Source organism: Chaetodon auriga, chromosome 19 (assembly GCF_051107435.1).
Source record: "Chaetodon auriga isolate fChaAug3 chromosome 19, fChaAug3.hap1, whole genome shotgun sequence".
Classification (NCBI taxonomy): Eukaryota; Metazoa; Chordata; class Actinopteri; order Chaetodontiformes; family Chaetodontidae; genus Chaetodon; species Chaetodon auriga.
In genome coordinates this window covers 1236774-1260096 of record NC_135092.1, presented here as the reverse complement: position 1 = coordinate 1260096, position 23323 = coordinate 1236774, and the positions used below count along the sequence as shown (strand labels likewise).

Below are 23323 nucleotides of genomic sequence, written 5' to 3'. Positions count from 1 at the left end.
GTAAGGAGAAGGATTTTAAATTCTGTTGTAAATTTTACAAGGAACCAGTGCAGAGTGGCTAATATCAGAGAAATATGATCTCTTTTCCTCGTTTTTGTCAGAACCTGTGTCACAGCGCTCTGGATCAGCTGGAGAGTATTTAGCAACTTTGGGGCAGCCTGATAGTAAGTAGTAGTAACCCATCCATTAGCTACCTAACTTAGAAAACATTTATATCCCAAACATATTTAATGATGAGATTTATCACTTAGCAGCTACAAGACTCCATGTTGAGGTTGACCTGTGGGTTGATTTAAGACCATAGATATATAGAGCAGATGTCACTTTCAGGCTTGTGAAATGTGTCTCTGCTCCTGATGTTTTGCAGAGGTACTCTCAAATGTTCTAAATATTAGAAAATGTCACACTTTTGTGCAGCTTTTGGATGTTCTAAAAAATTAAATGTCAAACCAAGAAACAGTACTATACAACAGGGAATAATGTTATACACCTGAGTTTTTTTACAGTATTGTGTATCGTGCACATGGATGTAATGCTGCATGATCAATAAATCAATAAATGATTCCCTCAAATCTACTCTGCTGTGATTGGCTGAAACAGAAGGAGCTAATCTGATTGGCTGCAGATAGATTGGCTGTTGAAAGAAAAGTGCTTTTGTGAATTGAGCCATATCAGGGGTGTCTCAAAAACTCACACAATTGCAGTAAAGTTCACAAATCATAAGTGGTTTATAAGGTGCAGGTTCAGTAGTCTATATATAGAAATGTAACAACATCTAAACATGCTGTTGACTGAAGCAATGTTGATGAAAATTACATGTGCATTTAAATACATATTGTGGATGTCTTCTACATTTAAAGTAGACATCTACTACAAAAACCGAAACAGAAACATTTGTGTATGCATCAGAAATACATTTTACATTTTTATTAAACAAAATATTTTTCTGTGCACTGAAAAATATTCCTGTGGGGTCATTTATATATAAATCTGAAAATTAATTTTTGAGTCCTTCTGTGTGACACCTATCTGACTCCATAAGTAAGGACTTAAGCCATGTGTAAGTCGTTATGAAACATTTGTAGCACCAAAAGCAACTAGCTATGGAAACAGGAAGTCACTGTTCATCACAAGCTGTAACAGAATATCTAAAAAAAAATATATAGTTTTAGGAGGCCTAGCAAAACATTAAACATTAAAGCGAACAGCCTGACCAGAATTAACAGTAGTTATGCAATTTAGAATGACTCTAATGAATGAATGAATTGAAAATAATAATGCTAGCATAATCAGCAGTCATAGATTTATGTTGTGAAATCATCCCCATTTAAATTGTTGTTAAACAGTAATTTGATCAAGTGTTGAATAGATATTTTAACCATATTTCATATTACCTCCTTTCCTCTTCAATCTAAATGGGTCAGATATTACCTAACATTAGCTTTGTCAGCTAGTTCAGCAGCAGAGTGTCATAACAGATGTAGCTTGTAGAACCCAAAAGTAGATCGGGAAACAGTGATCAGTACAAACAGTTTATTGCTGACAGTACAAATGTTCAGAATGTGCAACCCAAGGGAATTTGAACCGGGCAGGTGTTGAGGAATGGCAGACGAAGGCAGATCAGGCAGATGAGGCAGAGAGAGTTTGGCCAGGTTATGGCAGGAGATCCAGGTGGGGAATGACTCAGAGGTCTTTACATAGAGGAGACAAAACACAGGCATGAGATCAGGAGAATCGAACATAGAGTAATTTCACAAGGATGAAGCAATTCAGGAACTGTGACAAAGTACCACATAGGACAACTGACAATCTGGCACAGACTGGAGTGAAGGACAGGGGTTTATTCACTATGTAGGTTGATTGATGAACCTCAGGTGTGCAGGTGGGCTGGCAATTGGAGGGGAGAAGATGAACCATGCCCATTTCAGCTCAGATACAGGCACACAGATGTATATGTAAATATTGTGTTTATGTCCAACCTTTTTTCTCCCCGAAGTCTCCCTTATCTCTAAGTTGTAGGGGAGATAATTTAGCACTTAACTGTCTGTTATTAACACAAACTATAGCTGAGGCTGATTGTCATTAGTTTTGCAGTTATTTGGTCATAACTTGTTCTGAATATCTGGACAGAATCTTTCAGAAATGACACTTTTCAGATTCATCTTTGTTGGTGTGAAACAGTCTACATGTGTTTTTCCCACTTTGGTGTGTTGGAATGGACCTCTGATGGAGTATAGAGGAGTGTGAAATTAGGTCAGCAGGCCATTAACACAATATCAGAGAGAAACATGGAAAATTGACTGCCGTTTTATCGCATTGATGAAACACGTACTGACTCAGTTACACTTTGCTTTTACTGGTCAACAAACAGATCAGGAGGTCACTGGGTTTTTGAGGGGATTTTACATACTTCTGATTTTTCCCTAAGCGTATTTGTCTATGGAAAGTGGAAAATACCTTGCAGAGAGGGGTTTTTAGATGAGTTTTTAGAGTTAAAGTGGAAGATCAAATCTGGACTCTATCTGGAATAAGGAAGATTGTGTATCTTATTGTATTTAAAGAAAGATACACCAGCCACCAGATGTGGTATTGTAGATTAATGACATCAGCGTTGCAAAAACTTATAGAGGACAAAATAGTACAATAGACAAAAAATATAGTAGAAGCATTACTTAGTATCATCATCAGCACACCAATATCATCATCAATAAATTTGGTATGGCAGTTCTGTAGGACATACTGGGTGTGCCAACCAAATTATTGATTAGCTGTCTCAAGTAAGATTGTCCACTTCTTGTTGGATTTGTACCATGCTGGATCTATAGCACATCCAGTGCTAGCACGCTATATTTAGTGTCATTTGAGGTACTGTTGATCAAGTATTTGTGAAATGGCATATTACAAACAAAGATCAAAGTCAAGACAATATAAGATTAAAAGATGATTTTTGAAGTTCCAAAAAATGTTTAATATGGTGCTTTGGAGTAAAAATAAATAAATAAATACAAATAATATAGCACCACCTTGTGGTTAAGCTGGGCATTTTTGCTGGTAGCACATTGCTTTAATTTCCCCTATTTAGCATTTACTAGCACACTGCCCAATCAGAGTGTGCCTGTCTGGAACAGGTCAGCTTTCTCCAGAACCGTTCATCCACACTTACTCTCTCTCAACACTGACTGCATGGATTTATCCAAACATTAACATTAAACTCACAGTAGCTGATGCCATGTTAGCTATAACCAGTATGGTTGAGAGAAACTAGAACCTAAATCTAAATTTACAGACTGTAACAATTGTCTGTAATGTTATTTTAAGCTATTTTTCACTCATACATAAAGTACATAAACAAAATGTAGAAATAAAACAGCCAAAATAACAGTTAGCTGACGCATGGTGTAACATTACATTACCATAGCAGCGGCTGTGCAGAAATTACTAACATGGGGAAAATTAAGGAAGAATAAGACAACACATTTAAAATGTTTAAAACACTACGTACAGACACATGCTCCATGTGTTGTTAGTCCTAATATATCATGCTTGGGTGGTTGATGTCACTGCCATTTTGACAAAGTGCTTTGGTTTCAAGTGCATGGCAGTTGTGCTGTTGTGATAAGCCATTTACAATTTACACCATTAAGAGAGCACCGCATTGTTAGATCTCTGTCTAAAATACTCTCACACTTGATGAGCGAGGTTTTATTGCTGCAGCTTATTCTCCAGGGAAATCCATGCTTTCACCATGCGCCACCATGCTTGTGACGTGTTGTTGTCATGATCGCTGATCAAGCAATGAGTTGCCCAGTCCTAACACAGACAATAATAATATAACTATTATATATATATAATATATAATTATATTATAAATGTTACATGGGGGAAACATAAGTGTTACTATAAAGGACTAGGGCTAAATGGTTAAATAAAGGCTAAATGCTAACAACAATGAAAATGCTAACATGCTGATATTCGTGTATAATGCTTACCATGTTCATCATCTTAGTTTAGCTTGTCAGCATGCAAAAAGTAACTTGTGATTTATTATTGTTATTATTAAGATTATGTTGGTTATTATTATTATTATTATTATTATTATTATTATTATTATTATTAGCTGAGACTGATGGGTGGGGTTTCATTATTTTTTTAGGTGTTCGGTCTTAAAGCCAAGTATTCAACACAGAAATTTTGATTTTGGTGTGTCAGTGGTTTCAAGTGGAATAGATGAAAAATCAAGCAATCAGTTTTTCTAATTCATCATGTAGAGACCATGAATAACTGTCACAAAAAAATTGGCAATCCATCCAATAGTCGTATAAAAGTTCACATAACTCTGATAAAAACACAAAAGAACATATCACACATGAAATATCTAAAATCTCTTGTTGTAATGTATTTTAAAGTGCTCTAAAGCTTTCAATTGATTATTATTTTAATATGTTTTGACCAGAAATGATAACATCACTGTCTGTTAGCTGGTAAACTCACTGCTGCTCTTGTTTATTCATATTAATGTTTCCTGTTGTGATTTCGCCTAATTGATGTTTTAAATGGAAGCAATATAAAAATCTATATGGTTGGAGGGAGAGATGTCCCGAGGTAGACAGTTGTCAAAAACTGACGTGTAGTCAGGTTAAAAGCTTTAAGTGGACCAGATTGATATCAGATTTTTGGATCTGGATCTAGATCAGCGGGTTCATACCTCTCTGTAGGGACACATAAGAATCATAAAAGGACAGTTCATTCTGCAAAGTTGAACACTTGAAGGAACAATTAAGAAGAGTAAAATAGTCTCAGTCAACATTTCACCATTTGTATCATTTGACTTTAGGTGGGTCTTCCCTTAATTGACCACACAGATTGCTAAATTATTTACATTTTCAAATATTGATAACACATGCACAGTGAAGTACAAACCAAGTTAACCAAAATTAACACAACTTCATCTTACATTTTCAGCTATCTTAACTTTGTGTGGAATCTGGTTGTTAAAGTGATGTACAATCTGTCACTTAGTAAAGTATCTTCACATATAAATTACCATAAGTACAACACAAGCAACTACAACCAACTTTTCAACTTGTGGGGGACAAAGGCTCCTGAACCTCCCACCAGATGGGAGGCGGGCAAACAGTCCATGGTTGGGGTGGGAGCTGTCTCTGCTGATGCTGCATGCCCTTCTTACACCTCTTGCACTGGGGGTCCTCGATGGCAGTTAGCCGGGCAGCGGTGATGTACTGGGCGGTTTTCACCGCCCGTTGCAGGGCCTACTGCTCGGAGGCTGTACAGCTGCCATACCATACTGAGATGCAGTTGGTCAGGATGCTCTCGATGGTGCAGCGTTAGAAGTTAACTAGGATTTGGGGGGCCAGGTTAACTTTCTTCAGTCTCCTCAGGAAGTAGGCGCTATTGAGCCTCTGTTGTTCAGGAGGTCCAGGATCCAGTTGCAGAGAGAAGTGCTGATGCCGAGTTCACTGAGTTTGTTGACCAGCTTGGAGGGGAGGCCTGTAGTGAATGCTGAGCTGAAGTTGATGATGATGGGGGTGAGTGCGACGGGACAAAGTCATTGAGGCCCAGTGCAGCTGACTGCTATGGTACTGGCACGATGATGGTGGTCTTGAGGTGTGTGGGGACTGGTGCCTCAGCCAGTGACAGGTTGAAGATGTCAGTGAAGACCCCAGCCAGCTGTTTTGCACAGGCCTTGAGCATGTGGGGCCAGCAGCCATATGGACGTCCACCCTGCTGAGTGCAGCACGCACGTCATAAGTGGAAAGTGTTAGGGGCTGTTCATGTGGATAGGAAGCACATTTAGTGGCTGGTTGTTTGTTGTCCTGTCAAAAAGAGCATAGAAGTGGTTGAGCTCATGAGGGAAGGAGGCATTACTTTTTGGGGATGGCATGGTAGTACAGTGGCAACACTGTTGCCTCACAGCTACAAGGTCCTGGGTTCGATTCCCGCCTGGGGCGCTGTGGGTGCACCATGCCTTCAGTGCCTGCTGCTGTCCCTTAAAGGCCCATTTCTGTGTGAGTGTATAGTCTGTTTTGTTTGGGCAGGTGTGAAAGCTCACCCAAACTCTGGTACGGACCAAACAAGCGAACTCTGGTCTGCTTGAAAACATGGGTCTTGGTTCGCTTGCAAGTGAACCCTGGTTCGGTTCGTATGCAGTGTGAAAGCTCACCGGACCAAACACAGGACCAAATGTACATAGTGATGCTATTCGCAGTGCATACACAGTGCATCTAGGGTAGAGGAAGTACAGCGCGTACTCTAAACCAAAACAAACATGGCGAGACGACAGACGTGGACAGATGAAGAGCTCAAAGCTCTCCTTGAAATATGGTCAGATGACCACATAAACCTACTACTACTACTTCTGACATCCCCTCACAAAAACAATGACATTTTTAAACAGTTTAGTGAGAAAATGGGGGGAATGGGTTTTAAACGAACAAACCTCACATGATGCTCCATGTTTACTGTTGTTTTTCTGGGCCGACGGGCCGGGAGGGAGGGATTTCCCCTTCCCCTACTTTGTCCAATCGACGAGTGCCCCTTTCAACCATGTGATGCTGCTCAGAAAGTTCGGTGCGCTTTAGAAATCACAGTGTGAAAGCAGAACCGAAACAAGTGATAACTGACTTTCAGCTCCCCATTCAAACCAAGTCCACTTGGTCAGGTGTGAAAACGACCTTAGAATCACCCGAGCACAAGTCATTTGGCCCATTTTTAATATTCAAAATTGTGATTTATTTAAATGCGGTACCATAGTTTTGTCTCCAAGAAGACATAATCTCCATGATATGGGAAGTTCACATCCTAACCATTTACCAATATAATTCAGAACATTTTTCCACAGAGCAAAGACCCTGGGACATTCCCATAGAGCATGCATGTATGTGCCTCGTTCTTTTCTACATTTCCAACATAGGTCATCTTTAATTAGACCCATTTCTGGTCTGGTTGGTGTATAATAATATCTGTGAATTATTTTATACTGTATAAATTTGCCTCTAGCTTCTCTATTGTATTCCTCGGTGTTGGAAAGAATCCCCCCCATGCTTTTTCATCCAATGTACAACACATATCTTTTTCCCATATTTTCCTAAGAGTTCTACAGCCACTGTTAGTCCTCCAGGGACATATCTCATACCACTTAGATGCTCTATGAAACATTTGTGGTAGTTGTACATAGCTTTCTATTAAATTTTTATCTTGATCAAAGGGGACTTTCTTTTTAATGGAGTCTCTAATCTGTAAATATTTCCAAAAGTGGCCTTGTCCATCTAAATTATATTTTGCCTTTAATCTATTATAAGAAAGGAAATTGCTGTCTTCAAAAAGATCATCTAATATTCTAATACCCTTTCTTAACCATTGAGCCCAATAAATCATCTGTTTACCTATTTTTATTTTTGGATTGTGCCACATGGATGCATATTTTTGAGTATTATGGGAAATCTTACATTTTTTATGTAGGTCTTGCCACACTATTTTTGAATGTATTAGAATAGGATTCATCATATTATTTTTCTCCTGTTTTTATTGTTTGAGCAAGGGTTTCAATAGGTTTAAAAGGAGAGGTAAGCTCTTGTTCGATCAAGATCCAATCCAGATCAGTATTTGTATTTGTTCCACCCCAGTGTTTTGCCAGCTTTGCCATTTCAAAAGAAATGCTATAATACTGTATGTTTAGCAAGGATAGGCCTCCTTCCTTCTTTGGCTGATATAGTTTGTGTATATGAATTCTAGGTCTTCTTCCATCCCAAAGAAAAAAATTAATCATCTTGCTATATCTTAGTAATAGTTCTTGTGGAATGCATAGAGGTATCATTCCAACTAAAAAATTAATTTGCGAAACGACCAGTTTTATTGTGTTCACCTTTCCCCATAATGTTAAATGTAGTTTACTCCAATTATCCAAGTTAATTTAATTTTGTTTAATAATTTTTTCATGTTAGTAATCATGATTTCTCCTATCTCTGGATTCAGTTCAATCCGTAAGTATTGCATTTCATTTTTGAGACACTTGCACAGCTTCAGATTTGTGCCAATTAATGCCGTAATCTGATACCTTGGAATATGTTTCAGTAACCTCAAGTAGCACTGATACAGAGTTAGCTGGGTCTTGACTCAATACCAAAATATCATCAGCATAAAGAAATAATTTATGCTCCCTTCCTCCTCCAGTAACTCCCTGAATTTTTGACTCCTCTCTTATCATAGTAGCTAAGGGTTCAAGAAATATTGTAAATAAAAGTGGGCTGAGACTACATCCCTGACGCGTTGATCTGGATATATTAAAGAACTGAGATATCATCCCATTAGTAAAAACTGCAGCCTTTGGACTTGAATATAGAACTTTTATGCACCTACAAAAACCATCCCCAACCCAAATCTTGATAGAGTTGCAAATAAAAAAAGCCCATTCAACTCTGTCAAAAGCCTTTTGAGCATCTAGAGATATGGCTGTTACAGGATGTGAGTTTGTTCTATTCATCCACATTAAATGTAACAGTCTTCTCATGTTATCGTTTGACGATCTATTTTTTTATAAATCCCACCTGATCTTTATGTATAATTGTTGGTAAAACTTTATCCAGCCTCAGTGCTAATGTTTTAGACAGTACTTTGCAGTCAACATTAATTAAGCTTGTGGGTCTATAATTAGCTGGGTCAGTTAAATCTTTGTCTTTTTTTGGTATTAGTGATATAATGGCTTCATTAAAGCTTTCTGGGAGTGAGCCAGAGATGTTCACAAGTCTTTTTTTGCAAGTCCAAGTCAAGTCTCAAGTCTTTGGTCACGAGTCCAAGTCAAGTCTCAAGTCTTTGTGGGGTGAGACTTGGTCAAGTCTCAAGTCTTTGGTCACAAGTCCAAGTCAAGTCTAAAGTCTCTAAAAAATAAATATCTCACGTCTCTTCTTGTTTTAATGAGCCTTCTATCATCTGCTGCTATTTGGTCTACTAAGAATACTGCACAGCTATATCTAAGAAATTCAAAGCATCTACTGTATTATTATCTCTCCTTTATCTATTAGCATAAAGTATCAGTACTGATTAGTTGTTTCTTATATGATCACTTTAAACAGGGTACAGCAATGCAATATGAAGAAAACACACAATGAATGATTTCCTTTAAAGGAGAGTGTATTCTTCCAACATGAACATACAGTTACATTATATCTTGCCCCCTATTGTGCAGGCTCAGTCGGACCATAATAAGAACAAAAATATAGAAAATGTTGCACCTCACCCAGTCAAAAGCATTGTAGGCATTGTAGGAACGTAGATAAATAACCTTACCCAATAAACATCATGTTAATGCCGCTCCATGCAAATAAGTGTGACAAGCTAACTAACATTCACTCATCTATTCAAATATTCAGTTACAAAGCTGGTAGCAAGCTAAGTTAAACATAGAAGAAGAAGAATCGGGGGGAGACATTCCTCTTTATTGTCACACATCATGCACACATGCGGAACACTGCACACGAGGTGAAATTTGTCTTCCGCATTTCAGGAGCGGTGGGCAGCCAGACTGGCGCCCAGGGACCTAACTCGTTGTCACCATTGGTCAGGTGGTGATCTTCTTGCATGTTTTTAGTGGGGGTATATTTTTACAGAGGATACCCCAGGTGAACACGGGGAGAACATGCAAACTCCACACAGAAAGGCCCTTTTTTCCACGAGCAACAGGCACCAAAGGCATGGTGGAGGACACACTCCCGGTGCCCGCAGCGAGAATCGAACCCTGCTGTGAGGCGACAGTGTTGCCACCGTGCCACCCACCCATAGCTGTTGCTGAGCCAAACATGTTTGCTAACCGTCCATATGCGCTAAAGTGACTTATCCGGGTGAGTTTTCGGGTGCCTGATAAAATTTGATGTGGTTTATCCAGCGTCCTTAATCTTGGTATCGCAGACTTTGCAGTCAGCGCTTCTTTTGTTGGTGCCCTCTTGTTTTTATATTACGTTTTTATAACCTAACATAATTACAAAGGGTACAGCAGCAGCTGCGGGTGTGTCGGTCGCCATAATGTCATCTGACGTAGTAATGCGTGGGGCCGCGAGCCACGCACCTGATGCGTAATATGGCTACCATGGTTACCATGTCAAAAAGGAGGGAATGACATTAAGCTCGTCAGACATTTCGTAGTTTCCCCAATGTTAATACGCCAAAAAAAGAAAGAAAAGAAAGGAAAAAGGAAAACGTAATGATTGTTCACGAGTCCCAAAACACAAGTCTGAGTCGAGACTGAAGTCTTTTGAGCACGAGTCCAAGTCAAGTCTGAAGTCTCTGTGTGTGCGACTTAAGTGCGACTCGAGTCCGAGTCGCAAACTCGAGTCCCCATCTCTGGAGTGAGCCATACTGAAATGCTTCACGAAGAACTTCTCTAAGTACCGGACAGAGAATATCAACATATTTTTTATAGTATTCGGCTGGGAAGCCATCTACACCAGGTGATTTCTCAGTTTTCATACACATGCTGATGCCGTTGTTAAGCCATCTTTCAGTGAAAATCATGACGTTGCAGTCCATAAACATTCTCTGTGAGATGATGCAAAGTCGTACCTCATCCATTTTGTTCGCCAAGGGCCGAACATTGGCAAAAGCCTCTACCAAGCATTGCCACCCAAACAAAACATATTCATACAGCAATAAATTATATGGGCATGTAACGAAAACACGAAAATAGTGTACGTCCACTTCAGACCGTCTGCTGATTTCACCACTTCACACAAGCCACACAAGCCTGGTATTACATGAAAGCAGAGAGGCTGATGATGAGAGGCTGCCTCCTCACTGTGTGATGAAAACTCGGCGAGCTAGCAGCCAAACAGTAGCAGAAAAAAATTTCACAAAATCATACAGTATGTCTTACCTTTGCTGTTTTGTGGTCAAAAATTATACTCCTGCTTGAAAAAACACTGCTAATGTCTCCTCCTATGACTCTGTGTTAGTTTGAGATCAACCGCGATGGTCCTGGTTGTTTACATAATGAGGAGGGGATTTCTCGAGTGGGCGGAGTGCTCACGTGAAATACATTATCTCTGGGCTTCCCTCTGGTCTGTCATTGGTGTTACTGTGGTGAACCTGGGTCCTGGCCCTCGAATGACCAAAGGGGGGGGGGGGGGGTTATTTTACTTTTTTGTTTGCATTTCATCCTTTTATAAGAGCTAAGAACAACAGCAAGCAGAAAAAAGGCTGCGACAGAGAAGATTCGCTGTGTGCCTGTGTTGAAACATTTGTAAAACTGCTCAGGTTCATTATTTTGGCATGTACTTTTGCACAGTTACTCTTCAGATATTACTTTACTGATTCGTAGATGAATTTGGCTACTATCACATGATTTAAAGGTGGTTTTCACTCAAAATAATGGGGGGGGGTTTTAGGCGGAGATAAAAATTTAAAATTTCTACTGTGTTCAAGATGAATTTACTCTGACACAGTAACACATATCTTGATTCTTGAATCTTGATTCTTCACTTCTGTAGTAATCTCACAGGTCTTAGCTTTCTTTTGAGACCAAGGTTATTCATACAGCCCTTGTAGTTGTGAAGATATACTTTATTTATTTTGGGTAGGTCATTTCGGATAGGAGGCGGATAAAATAGGCCTCGTATTGAAGAGGCTAGATCATGTAAAGGTTCTCAAGAGGGTCAGTCAGTCAGTTGTAGGTCAGTGCCAGTGCTGATCTGTGAAAGCAGGTCAAAAATTAAGAAACTGGTTTAGGTTTTCCTCCCCTTTGACACTCAGCATTCCTGTGTTCATCCTCCATGAATCTAACAGGCCTGTTCCTTGACCTAGAGGCAACATGGGCAACAACTTCAGGAGGGTTAATTCTGTTATCAGTAAAAGATACCAAAAGTTCATCAGCATCCATGTTGATTCACGCTCCATAAGATGAAAGCTTCCCACTGGCAAATGACTGGTAGCCATTTATTTTGAGAAATATCGCCATTGTCATTGAAATTATCAATCAGCTGTCCAGTCCTTTATCTATAAAGAATGGTCTTGGTGTCAATTGGAAGTTTTTGATATTTTTACTAGTAATTTTGTTAGTGCATCAGTTTGTGGATTGGGAGAAATGGTAAAATACATTACAGCCACTATGACTTCACAAACCTATGAGTTACCACACATATATTCAGACAGGTTTTTTTAAGCTCATGGTCATGTAACCTGCTCTACTTTTTTTGTCTTCCAGGTTTACGAGCAGGACGACCTGTCAGAGCAGATGGCCAGTCTAGAAGGGCTGATGAAGCAGCTCAATGCCATTACTGGCTCTGCCTTCTAACCTCTGACCCCAGTCAAGCCTGGTCCAGTCTGGAACCCTTCTTCAAGCCTTGATGTCACCTGCTGTCCATTCACTAAGGACAGCAACAGATCAATCTGGTTTTGAAGACACCTCTGTGAAATCAGACTTCCATCTATGCTGGGCTGGGCTTGTTTGGTTTCTACTCGTCTCTGCAAGTGTTTACTATGGTGGAACTGGGATTGGATAAAGAGAATTATAAATAGAGGATAAACACTACAGCAGCACAGCATCAAATACAAGAACAGAAAAAAGGTGGAGGGGCATCTTTAAGAGTTCACACTGTACCCGTCTAAACTCAACCTCAAACACAAAATTTGAAAAAACAAAAACTAGTGCTTAATAACTTAATAACACATGATGATGGGATTTTCACAAAAAGAAGACAGTTTTAAGTTATGAGATCCCTCCTGTTTCACTTTTTTGTGTTTTTTCTTAGCGTCCTCTTCCACTGAGTTGTCCACAAGTCATTTACTGTGACTGTACCTCTTATTTTTCATGATCGCTGTTTGTCTTTTGTTTTTTATTTGGGAATTCCAACTTTGTACAGTCACAGGACATGTGTATGGTTTGAAAATGCTACCAGAATATTCAGTAAGAAATAGGAAACACATCCACAGCCACCAAAATTTCACCAAATCATTCTTTTTCACACCTGGGTCTGAGGTTGCCCGTTGTGGTAAGGCAAGGAAATCCTCTCTACTATTCTACTATTTGTTTTCTTCAGTGTCTTTCTTTTTTCCTCTCTTGAACAAAACAAGACGAGTTCACTGAAACAACAATCACCCTCAACCCATGCAGCCCCTCCACCTCTGGATCCTGAGGTTTAAAAACAATGAAGGGACTAAAGAAAAACTACTGGATACTACAGTCTAAATCATCTGGATCTGGATCCAGCTGACTCGGATTACAGGATTGTATAGAAACCTCTATAGACTCAGTCTGTTGCTGCTCTTGACCAAGCCTTTACTCTCCCCAGCTTAGACAAACTTCATTCTTTGCCTACAAAGACTCATCATTGCCAAATTCCCATCTTGAATAATTTATTGCAACTTTCTTTGTTTTTGTTCCTTGTTCACATCTGTCTAAGTCCCAGTGGACTGGGAGTCAGCAAAAAGCAGTAAGATGATATGTATGGAGCTGAATTTGGATTGGTTGAACCCATCCCAACCTGAACAAATGAAGGCTGGCTTTGGATGGTATGTTGTGATTGATCCTTTCAAAAAATGTTTAAATTCAGTTTTAACTCCTCACAATTTGTCACATTACACTGTATGTATGTACAATGAGTGTATTATGTCACCCCTTGCTGATTGGAGTCCCAAAGAATGGCTATAGTCTGCAAAATGGAGAAAAGTTATGTGAAGACCGTTGTTGGCTTATGAGACACCTGTTCATGAGTTCACAAAATATATATCGAAACACAATATGTGAAAATCACAAGATCAAACATAAGATCACAAAAATATCAGTGTGTTATCTTGAGATAGCAAGATCATCAAGTGAGGATCTTCAAAAGAATCTTATAATTAGCGTAGCTGGATTCTGTTTATGTAAAACATGGCATGCACAAGAGTTCCTGTCAAAGTAGGAACAAATGGAAATTTGGCTTTACTGTGATGGAAGAGTCAATTGTGAAGGTGATGTTACAGCAAAAAGGATGAAGGATCAAGTTGTTATTATAATTATTATTATTATTATTATTAAGATTTGAAATGGTAGTGGGGCAGTCATTGATGATAAGGAGAATGATCTCTACCATTGTTTATTTTTGTACATATTTTTTTTTCCCACACTGCTGTTTCAGTATGTGCTTGACTGGAGGTGAGTGTGTTGTATTCAGGCCTGCTTTTGATGAATCCATATTTATTTTTCATAAGATAAACACAGATGTACCTCTGTCAACCTTGACACATGGCAAAATTGCAAAACCGCCAGCTTCACTTTAAGTTTTCTTCAGGGTGTTCAAAGAGGGTGTTTTATAAATAAATATGAAAAAGCAACAAAAACATAAACACATAAACACAAATAATGCATTTTCCACATAGAATATTTTTACATTAGCTGTCCTGTCAGAAGTGTTTTGTTTTTTGTTTTTAAAGAATTGATTTTTTTATTTTTTTTTTGCAAATTTCCACAGAGAGCTGCTTTAAACGTTATAACCCACCATGAAATTTAATATCTGCAGAGTTTGAACGCATCACAAAAAGTAACATTTTGATCAAAACTATCTCAACTATTTTATGGAAATAATCTTTTGTGCTATTTCTAGCATCCACTTTTCAGTTTGTTAAAACTACTTTATTGACAGCTGTAAATCTGACTTAGAGAGTTGAAGTGAGAACTAATGGTCTGTTAGGGAGGTTGGGATTTTTATGTTCATGAAAGCAGCAGAGTGAGCAGGGTGTACACTGTGAACTAGTGGCAACAAATGTTTATTCTTTGTCCAGAAAATTGTGTTTTCAGACAATTTAATTGACTTGCAAATTGAGATATCTCTTTTTTTATACTACTGTAGAAATGGATTTTTCATATCAACCATCTTTTTACAAATTTCCCTAATGCAGACAGACATAATTGAGGATAATTTGAATCACTTCCTCATTCCTCATAAAAAAAACAAACAAATAAACAAAAAATCCAATTTGGAGGCCAAGTAGATGAATAAATGGCTTGTGAAGATGGATATTTTTTGTACTGCGCAGAATGGGGGAATGACAAATGTTTCATTAATCAGCTGATGAGAAAAACTGGCCATCAGTATGTTCCATATTTGACTGTGTCACCCCAGTCACCATATTGTAATTTTCATACCTTAATCTTTCTGTGATAAAAGGAAAAAAGCCTGAGAGAGAGACAGACAGAGAGAGAGGGAGGTGGGTGAATTGATATTCAGAGGTGGTTTGTATGTGCAAGCTAGGGCATAGAGCAATGAGGCTAGGAATTCATTATAACAGCATTTCAAATATTATGATTGAGGCTCACGTTCGCTATGTTGTTACAGCTGTGGGGAAAAGTCCCTGGAACGGAGGGGATGGATGGAAAGGTAATGTCTCTACAGAATGAGCACAGGGATGAAAGGTGAACAAACCCAGGCAGGCGAGCAGTGTGGAGATCAAACTCATCAACATGTTCTGGGAGATATAGCCAATCTGAGCCAAGTGCTTTCATTCTGCTCCGAATTCCACTTTTCCTCTTTCAGAAAGCAGAGCAGAACTGCAGCCAGAGGGAATGATCCAATACTGCTGGGTGAGAATGAAATTTAAGAAAGGAAATCTGATTTTAACAGTAAATGCTAAATTAAATACAATGTTGACACACAAGATTTCTTTTCTGCTTACAAAAGGGAAAATGAATTTGAAAGCAGAGCAATTATCATACTGAAATGATTATACTGTTGGTTTTGCACATTTTCACCCATTGAATAGAAATTATATATATATATATGTTTTTTAATTACTGCTTGTTCTTCTAAATCATACATAGGTCTTGTAAGTTGATTCCTTTCTTCCTGGCAGCCATTCATTTAGTTGTTTTATATGAAAATCAGCTTGTAGAGACTTCAAAGCATGGTTCCAGACTTGAATTGCCTTTGAAAGAATGGGGACATCATCATGTAAATGTAAAAGACCTTTTTGAAAAAGATCCCTGTTGATGAGTTTGAGGACACTGATTATTACTGTTATGGCATCCCGGTTTACATTGTTTGACTTTGTGCAGGCTCTTGACCGTTACCACCACAGACAGTAGTGTAAATGTCACTGTGTGTTTGCATCTACCTGTTTTTATTTCCATTTTCAATTTGTGCATAAAAAACCTGAGTGGAAATGCTGGAAACTTGCCTGAGGAGGAAAAGGTGTATTTACTAAAGCAAAATGTGATCAACTGCAATGGGAAAATACTTGGTGAATGTTCCTCATAAGTTAACTGTCAGTCAGACTGGGTCCAAATTATATTGATTTTCTGGTTGTGAAGGGTTCTTTTAGATTATCATTTGCCTTGGGTCTGTGTGTCAATAATACCCAAGTGTGTTCTTCATCAGCATTGAAATGAATGTATGCACGTTGTATCCACCTCCCTGCAAGGTGATTTCATTGAAATCAACTGAAACTAATTGCTGCCTGGAAGGAAGGAAATTAATATAAAAACTGATTAAGGATTTAGAAAATGAACAGCAGTATAGAAACTTCAAAAGTCTTAGATTTAGTAGGCTAAAACATGAAATGGCAGTTTGGTTCAGTTTACATGAGACATTTGACAATGAGCACATTGAGAAATCAGTCTACATTTCAAAGCAGAGCTTTAAAACTGGTTGATTAAATCAGTTGTTAGATGGCTTTTTCCTGCAAGTTTCAAAAAATTTGTTTTAAAGAGTCTGGTCATATGAATGGAGATTTTGATTGTCTATTCAGTTCACACACCTGATTAAAATACACAAGGTCTTTTCATTCTTAAATTGTCATAAAAATCAGTTTCTGGATACAGCAATGTGTCAAGCATTTAATTTATCACTATTCATTAGCCCTTATGGGTTATTGTTTCCATTGACATAGGAATCCTTTGTTCCTTTGCTTTTCATCTCAGTGTTATTTTTTTTTTCTCTGTTTTTAGTCACTCTACTTTAAGTCTTTGAGAAATGTCAAAATGTGCTCTTTGTTTGGTTTATTTGTTCTTCCTTCCCAGCCGCGGAATAGTGAACAGATGCTGTCTGTCTGCTCTGCTAAGAATTTTTGGTCAAAGCTGTGTCCCTTTTAAACAGAGAGCTCTAAAGGAAAACTGTTTTGTTTTTGTTTTATTTTGTTTTATTAATTTTATTTTAGTTTTTTACTTCAGTGTCATAGATGATACATTTCAGCAGCTGTCTGGAAACAGACACTAAATCATACTAAATCTAGTGATGACAAGGATCGTTCTGTACTTGAATCACAGATCGGACTCGCAAAACTGCCAGTGTGTCCATCAAAATATCTTTGAGCAAGATGCAAAATTCCCAACGAACTTTCTCAGTGACACACATTGTACAACAACAACAAAAATAATAATAAAAAATCTGTTTCAGGATTTTAGAGAAATGTGTGTAAATAACTTGAAATAAGCAAAGTAGATCAGCACACTACAAATAAAGTGAATTTCTTTAGCTTACTTCAGCTGCCTTTAACTTGTTTGGTTAAAGCCATCTGAAAGAAAACAGTGCGACTTTGGATTCTTGTTTCTGTGTAGACATCTAGGAGGTTGTATCTATTCCCCTGAATAGATTTCTTAGTGAATATTAAAAGGAAAACGTTTACATATTTTTTGAGTGTGATGTTTCTTAACCAGGCAGTTGCAGGGAAGTAACATGTTTTTTAACCACTGAACACAAATCAAAAGCGTCCCATAGAAGATGGGCTGTTCTGTACCTGCTTTTCATCATGACATGTCAGACTCATTTACGCCTTGGTAGGCTGTGCAAGTGTTCTTGCATAACTTAGGTCACTCACTAAACATGACTTAAAGAAACACAACTGATTAGTTATACCAAACTGTTTCAGTTTTTCCTTTCATGCAACCACTCATTTCGAGTGTGGAAAATCAACTTCTAGAAGCCGGAAGCCAGAAGAAGCAGATAATTTAAAGACGTCACCTTGGGAAGTAAGAAATTGTGATGGTTGATTGGATACAATTTCTGACATTGTATAAACCACACTGATAATTTTTACAATCATAAGAAGTAATCAAAATAATTTTGTGTTATTGTTGTGCAGTAAAAAATCTATTTGAACTCCCTAATATATTGCCACACAAGAGTAATAAAACTTTCACAAGAATAAATGCAGACATTGACTGATGGATGAGCTCAATTAAAGTCTTAACTTTAACAGAAATGACTGAGCATTCAGTGCAAGTAAAATCTAAAATATCCCTTTCATGTTATCAGCTGTAAAGTAGGAGTTTGGAAGAGAAGGAACTACAGTTACTTTTGTTGCATTTTGATTTTCTTTTAAACTTTAGACTCTGAATCTTGAAGCAAACCTTTTTTCTGAGTCTCGATACAAAGGCTAACCTGAACAGTCTGACCCCAGCCTCCAACAGCCAGATATTTTTCTTCTTCTTCTTTTTTTTTTTTTTTCATTTTCATTTTGGTCTTGTGTATTTTACTATGGAGAAAAGTGTTGCTGCAGCAGAACCTTAGAGAATGCTGCTTTTTTACAGTGTACAGCTCCACTAGAGTAGTAGTAACTTTTTATAATCAAATTTAATATATTATTATTATCATTACTTTATTTCGAGTGCTCTTTAAAACTATTATTTATAACCATGTGATATTTCTGCAAGTGTAAATTTAGTTTAGCAAAGAACAAAATTAAGATGACTGAAGTGCCATTCAGAGTTTTTGCTTTGTTTTTTGTTTTCATTTTTGCCTTAAAAGGTTTAAGTGTTTTTTGAAATACTATTGTAGAAAGTTATTCCATTTCTTAATACTTAATACATACATTTCGTAATGAAACATTTAATGTTACTCTGAGGACACACAGTCACCACCACTTTTTTAAATTTATTTTGAGTCTAAAATCTGTACATTGATCTCATCTATGCAGTTATCCTTTATAACTATCACCTTATAATAGGGTCTGTGATGTGTTCAACCTAGGAGACATACCATCTGGAGCCAGGAAGTACAAAGTTTGGCAAAGACAGTGGTGCCTGGGTAGAGCTTAGGGGTTGTTCATTTTTTGTAGAATCTTATTTGAAATAGGTAATCCATCACACTCACCTTTCAGTCAACATTTTATTCATCAAAGGTGATGCAAGTGAAAGCGGTGACTGTTTTAGAAACTTTTTAAAAGCAAGAATGTGATTTGTCCTTTGTACAATATCCATTTATTTGTTCTCTGTGTTCACTTTGTCAGGTAGATAATTTTTGGTCATAAGAATAAAAAAGAGATTGGCAAATCTGAAAGACAATTTCATATGTAATAAATTCAGATATAAAAAGTATAGCCAGAACAGTACTACATTTTTGATGAATAGATACGCCAAAAATGTACGAATAGATATTTCAGAGTTTAAAAATAATCTGACATAATGAAACTGGTGGCCAATATATTGTTAAGGATCCCTCAGTATTGGTTGCTAAATAGCTGTTTCAAAGATATATACTGGCTGGGGCATTTTGACACTGTTTTATATTACCTTAAACATAATTTCGGCCTGACCATTTTTTTTTGCCACTTATCTGCAATATGATATAACAGTGTTAAATAAATATTAGCCAATAATATCAGTCAGGCTCTAATTGGCACAGGTGATTTTTGTGTGTGTGTGTGTGTGTGTGTGTGTGTGTGTGTGTGTGTGTATTTTTAATCAGGGGCAGATTTTAAAACAGTCCCTGCTCTCATTCACATTACTACAATATGTCTTTAACCAAAAAACTAAAGTGATAAACCTTCCTGGAAAGTAGAAAATCAGTGATGCTACTGCTTGGAAGAAATCGTGCAGGAAATTCAAGTAAATATGAATTGTAGTTATTGGACTAAGATGTGTGAAACACACCAGGATAGGCCTTGAAAAACACCTCGTCCTGTATCTACAGACTCATCTTGTGGTGACTGTGTGAAACTCAGAAACACCAGCTAGACCTGATAAGGTAGAAACTGGGAAGGCTTGGGTCCCACATTTCAAAGGGTAACTTGACTTCATTAATTTCTTTCTTTGGGCGCTTCACTCCTGTGTGGGAACCATTGAGGATAAAAGGGACAAATTACATGGTCAAAAAAGATGAAGTGAAGTTGGTCAGGGATGTGCTGACTTTGAAAGTAGTCTGATATTGGTGTGAAATTAGCTCTGTCAGCTCCAACACAGACAGTTTCAGGCTGACAGCTTACAAAAAGAAAATAATGGAGTAGAAAAAACTAAAAAATGATATGGACCTCATCTCATCTGGGTGAAAGGGGCCAAATTAAAACTGCCCTTATCTTCTCTCACACAGACAATTACTTCATTTTCAGAACATTATTGTTCGACAGAGGAGCCACCAGATGGACAGTTCTGAGTAAATACAGTTTGACTCCATCCTTTAAAAAAATGTCCAATCCTAGAGTCATTATAACCAAATTACCTTAGTGACTGCAATATTTTAGAGTATGCATTCTTTCATTTGAGTCAAGGAGAGAAAAAATAGTGATGATCGTAATGATGATGAGGATGATGTATCTGAGATGAAATAAAGCAAAATTTCTATCCACAATGTTGTATACATAGATGGTTTTGTAATGCACTGTAGAACAGTCCCATGGTCCTTTTTTATAGAAATGTTATTTCAATGGTGCATTCTTTTTGTTTGATAAATAAAGTTTTGATACAAAAGCACACTGCCTCTGATTATTATTTATGCATCACATTTTTCATCTGATGAATGTGATGAGTGTTATTCAGGTCAGTAATGTGTGTGTATGTAAAATTGCAGAGGACGGACACTTCAATAATCAGTCAAAAACCCTGCACAGTCCTGCAAGTGTCCCCCAGAAATAGCAGAGTTCATTGCAGCCACAATCTGAAAGTGTTGAAGACAACAGATGGACAGTTCGGAGGGGGTCTCAGGCACCGGGAGAGAAGACGGAGATATAAACCATGTTTGCCGGCCATCATCATGGGAAATGTCCGCTCTCTCTCCAACAAGATGGACGAACTATCGGCGCTAGTAAGGCTGCAGTGGGAGTACAGGAAGAGCAGTCTTATGTGTTTTTCAGAGACATGGCTGAACCAGGACACACCGGACTCTGTTGTCTCCTTAGATGGATTTACCCTTGTCCGTGCGGACCGGAAAGTGGCAGAGAGCGGTAAGAAGAAAGGTGGTGGACTGTGTGTGTTTCTTAACAACAGATGGTGTAACCCTGGCCACATCACTGTTAAAGAGAAGCTCTGTAGCAGGGACATTGAACTTCTTGCAGTCAGCGTTCGGCCATACTACATTCCTCGGGAGTTCTCACGTTATTGTGCTGACTGTGTACATCCCCCCTTCGGCTGATGCTGCTGTTGCCTGTGAGCGCATAAACAACACACTGTCTACACTGCAGACAAGACACCCACAGGCCGTCTTTCTCATCTCTGGGGACTTCAATCATGCCTCTCTCTCTGCCACTCTCCCCAACTTCACACAGTATGTAAACTGCCACAGAAGGGACAATAAAACTCTGGACCTTCTGTATGCTAATGTCAGGGACGCATACACCTCCACCCCAATCCCCCCTCTTGGTTGCTTTGATCACAACCTCGTCCATCTGCAGCCAGAATATACATCGGTGCTGAAAAGACAGTCTCCACAGAGGAAGGCTGTGAAGACCTGGACTGAGGAGGCATGTGAGCAACTGAGGGACTGCTTTAACACCACTGACTGGGACATACTGTGCAGCTCTCATGGGGAGGACATTGACAGTCTGACTCACTGCATCACGGACTATATCAATTTCTGTGTGGAAAACACTGTGCCATCCAAGAGAGTACGGTGTTTTCTCAACAACAAGCCCTGGGTGACCCCTGAACTGAAGGCTCTGCTAAATGAGAAAAAGAGGGCCTTCATCTCAGGGGACAAGGAGGAGCTGCAGAGAGTACAGTGGGAGCTGAAGTATAACATCAGGAGGTGTAAGAAAAACTACAGAGAGAAACTGGAGCAGCGCCTGGAGAAGAACAATGTCCGAGATGTGTGGAGAGGTCTTAAACATATCTCGGGCCATGGCAAAAGTGGGGATGGACAAGCCACCACTGGAGATCAGGCCTGGGCAAATGAGTTAAACTTGTTTTTTAATAGATTTGACTCTGCCCCCACTCCAGCCCCCTCTCACTGGGGCCCCACTTCCTCACACCTCTCCAGGCCAGTCATCTCCCCTCAGCTGCAGTCCTTAACACCTCAGCTCCCCTCAGACCACTCTGCTCCAACCCCTGCTGTCATCAAGGTCCCACCACCACCAACACTTACCGCTCTGGACTACCCCCCACAGTCACCCCCCTCCCCCCTCTCCATCACTATGGACCAGGTGAGGAGGGAGCTCAGGAAGACAAAGGCCAGGAAAGCCACAGGCCCAGACGCCATCAGCTCCAGGGTGCTCAGGGAGTGTGCAGACCAGCTCAGTCAGGTGGTTCTGTACATGTTCAACCTGAGTCTCACTCTGGAGAGAGTCCCAGCCCTGTGGAAGACCTCCTGCGTGGTGCCGGTTCCAAAAACAGCCCATCCCAGGGAACCAAGCCACTACAGACCTGTCGTCCTAACCTCCCACCTCATGAAGACCATGGAGAGGATCATCCTCAGCCACCTCCGCGCCCAGGTGAGCTCTGTGCTGGACCCACTGCAGTTCGCATATCGACCTGGCATCGGGGTGGACGATGCCATCACCTACCTGCTACACCGGGTCCTGTCTCACCTGGAGTCCCCCGGGAGCACTGTGAGAATCATGTTTTTTGACTTCAATGCTGTGGGGGAAAATGGAGGCGGCTGGTGTGGACCAACAACTGGCTGCATGGACCATCGACTACCTCACTGACAGACCACAGTATGTGAGGCTACACAGCTGTGTGTCAGATGTGGTAGTCAGCAGCACAGGGGCCCCCCAGGGTAAGGTGCTGTCACCGTTCCTTTTCACCCTCTACACCTCGCACTTCATGCACAACTCCACCCTCTGTCATTTGCAGAAATTCTCTGATGACAGTGCCATTGTTGGCTGTGTGTCGGAGGAGAATGAGCAGGAGTACAGGGGGGTCATCACGGACTTCATGGACTGGTGTCAGCAGAACCACCTGATCCTAAACACCAGCAAGACCAAGGAGATGATTACTGATTTCCAAAGGAAACGTTCCCCTCACACACCGGTGAACATCCAGGGCTTGGACTTGACATGATGGACTCATTTAAGTACCTGGGTGTTCACCTCAACAATAAACTGGACTGAACAGACAATACTAATGCCCTGTACAGGAAGGGCCAGAGTCGCCTACACCTGCTGAGGAGACTGAGGTTCTTTCTTCAGCACAAGA

The 23323-nt window shown here is 39.3% G+C and overlaps 1 protein-coding gene across 5 annotated transcripts in view; it reads left to right on the top strand.

Annotated features, from left to right (window-relative positions):
* dcc (DCC netrin 1 receptor) overlaps positions 1-23323 on the top strand; it is a 388720-nt gene that overhangs the window by 335724 nt on the left and 29673 nt on the right. For 3 of the 5 annotated variants that reach the window (XM_076757429.1, XM_076757426.1, XM_076757425.1), the window contains exon 29: positions 12209-20658. The exons of 1 other annotated variant lie outside the window; for it this stretch is intronic. In XM_076757429.1, the coding sequence (XP_076613544.1) occupies positions 12209-12298 (90 nt within the window). In that variant the 3' untranslated portion in view covers positions 12299-20658. Of the gene's footprint in view, positions 1-12208; positions 20659-23323 lie in introns of those variants that run through there. One more of the 5 variants, XR_013079191.1, reaches the window with a different exon arrangement.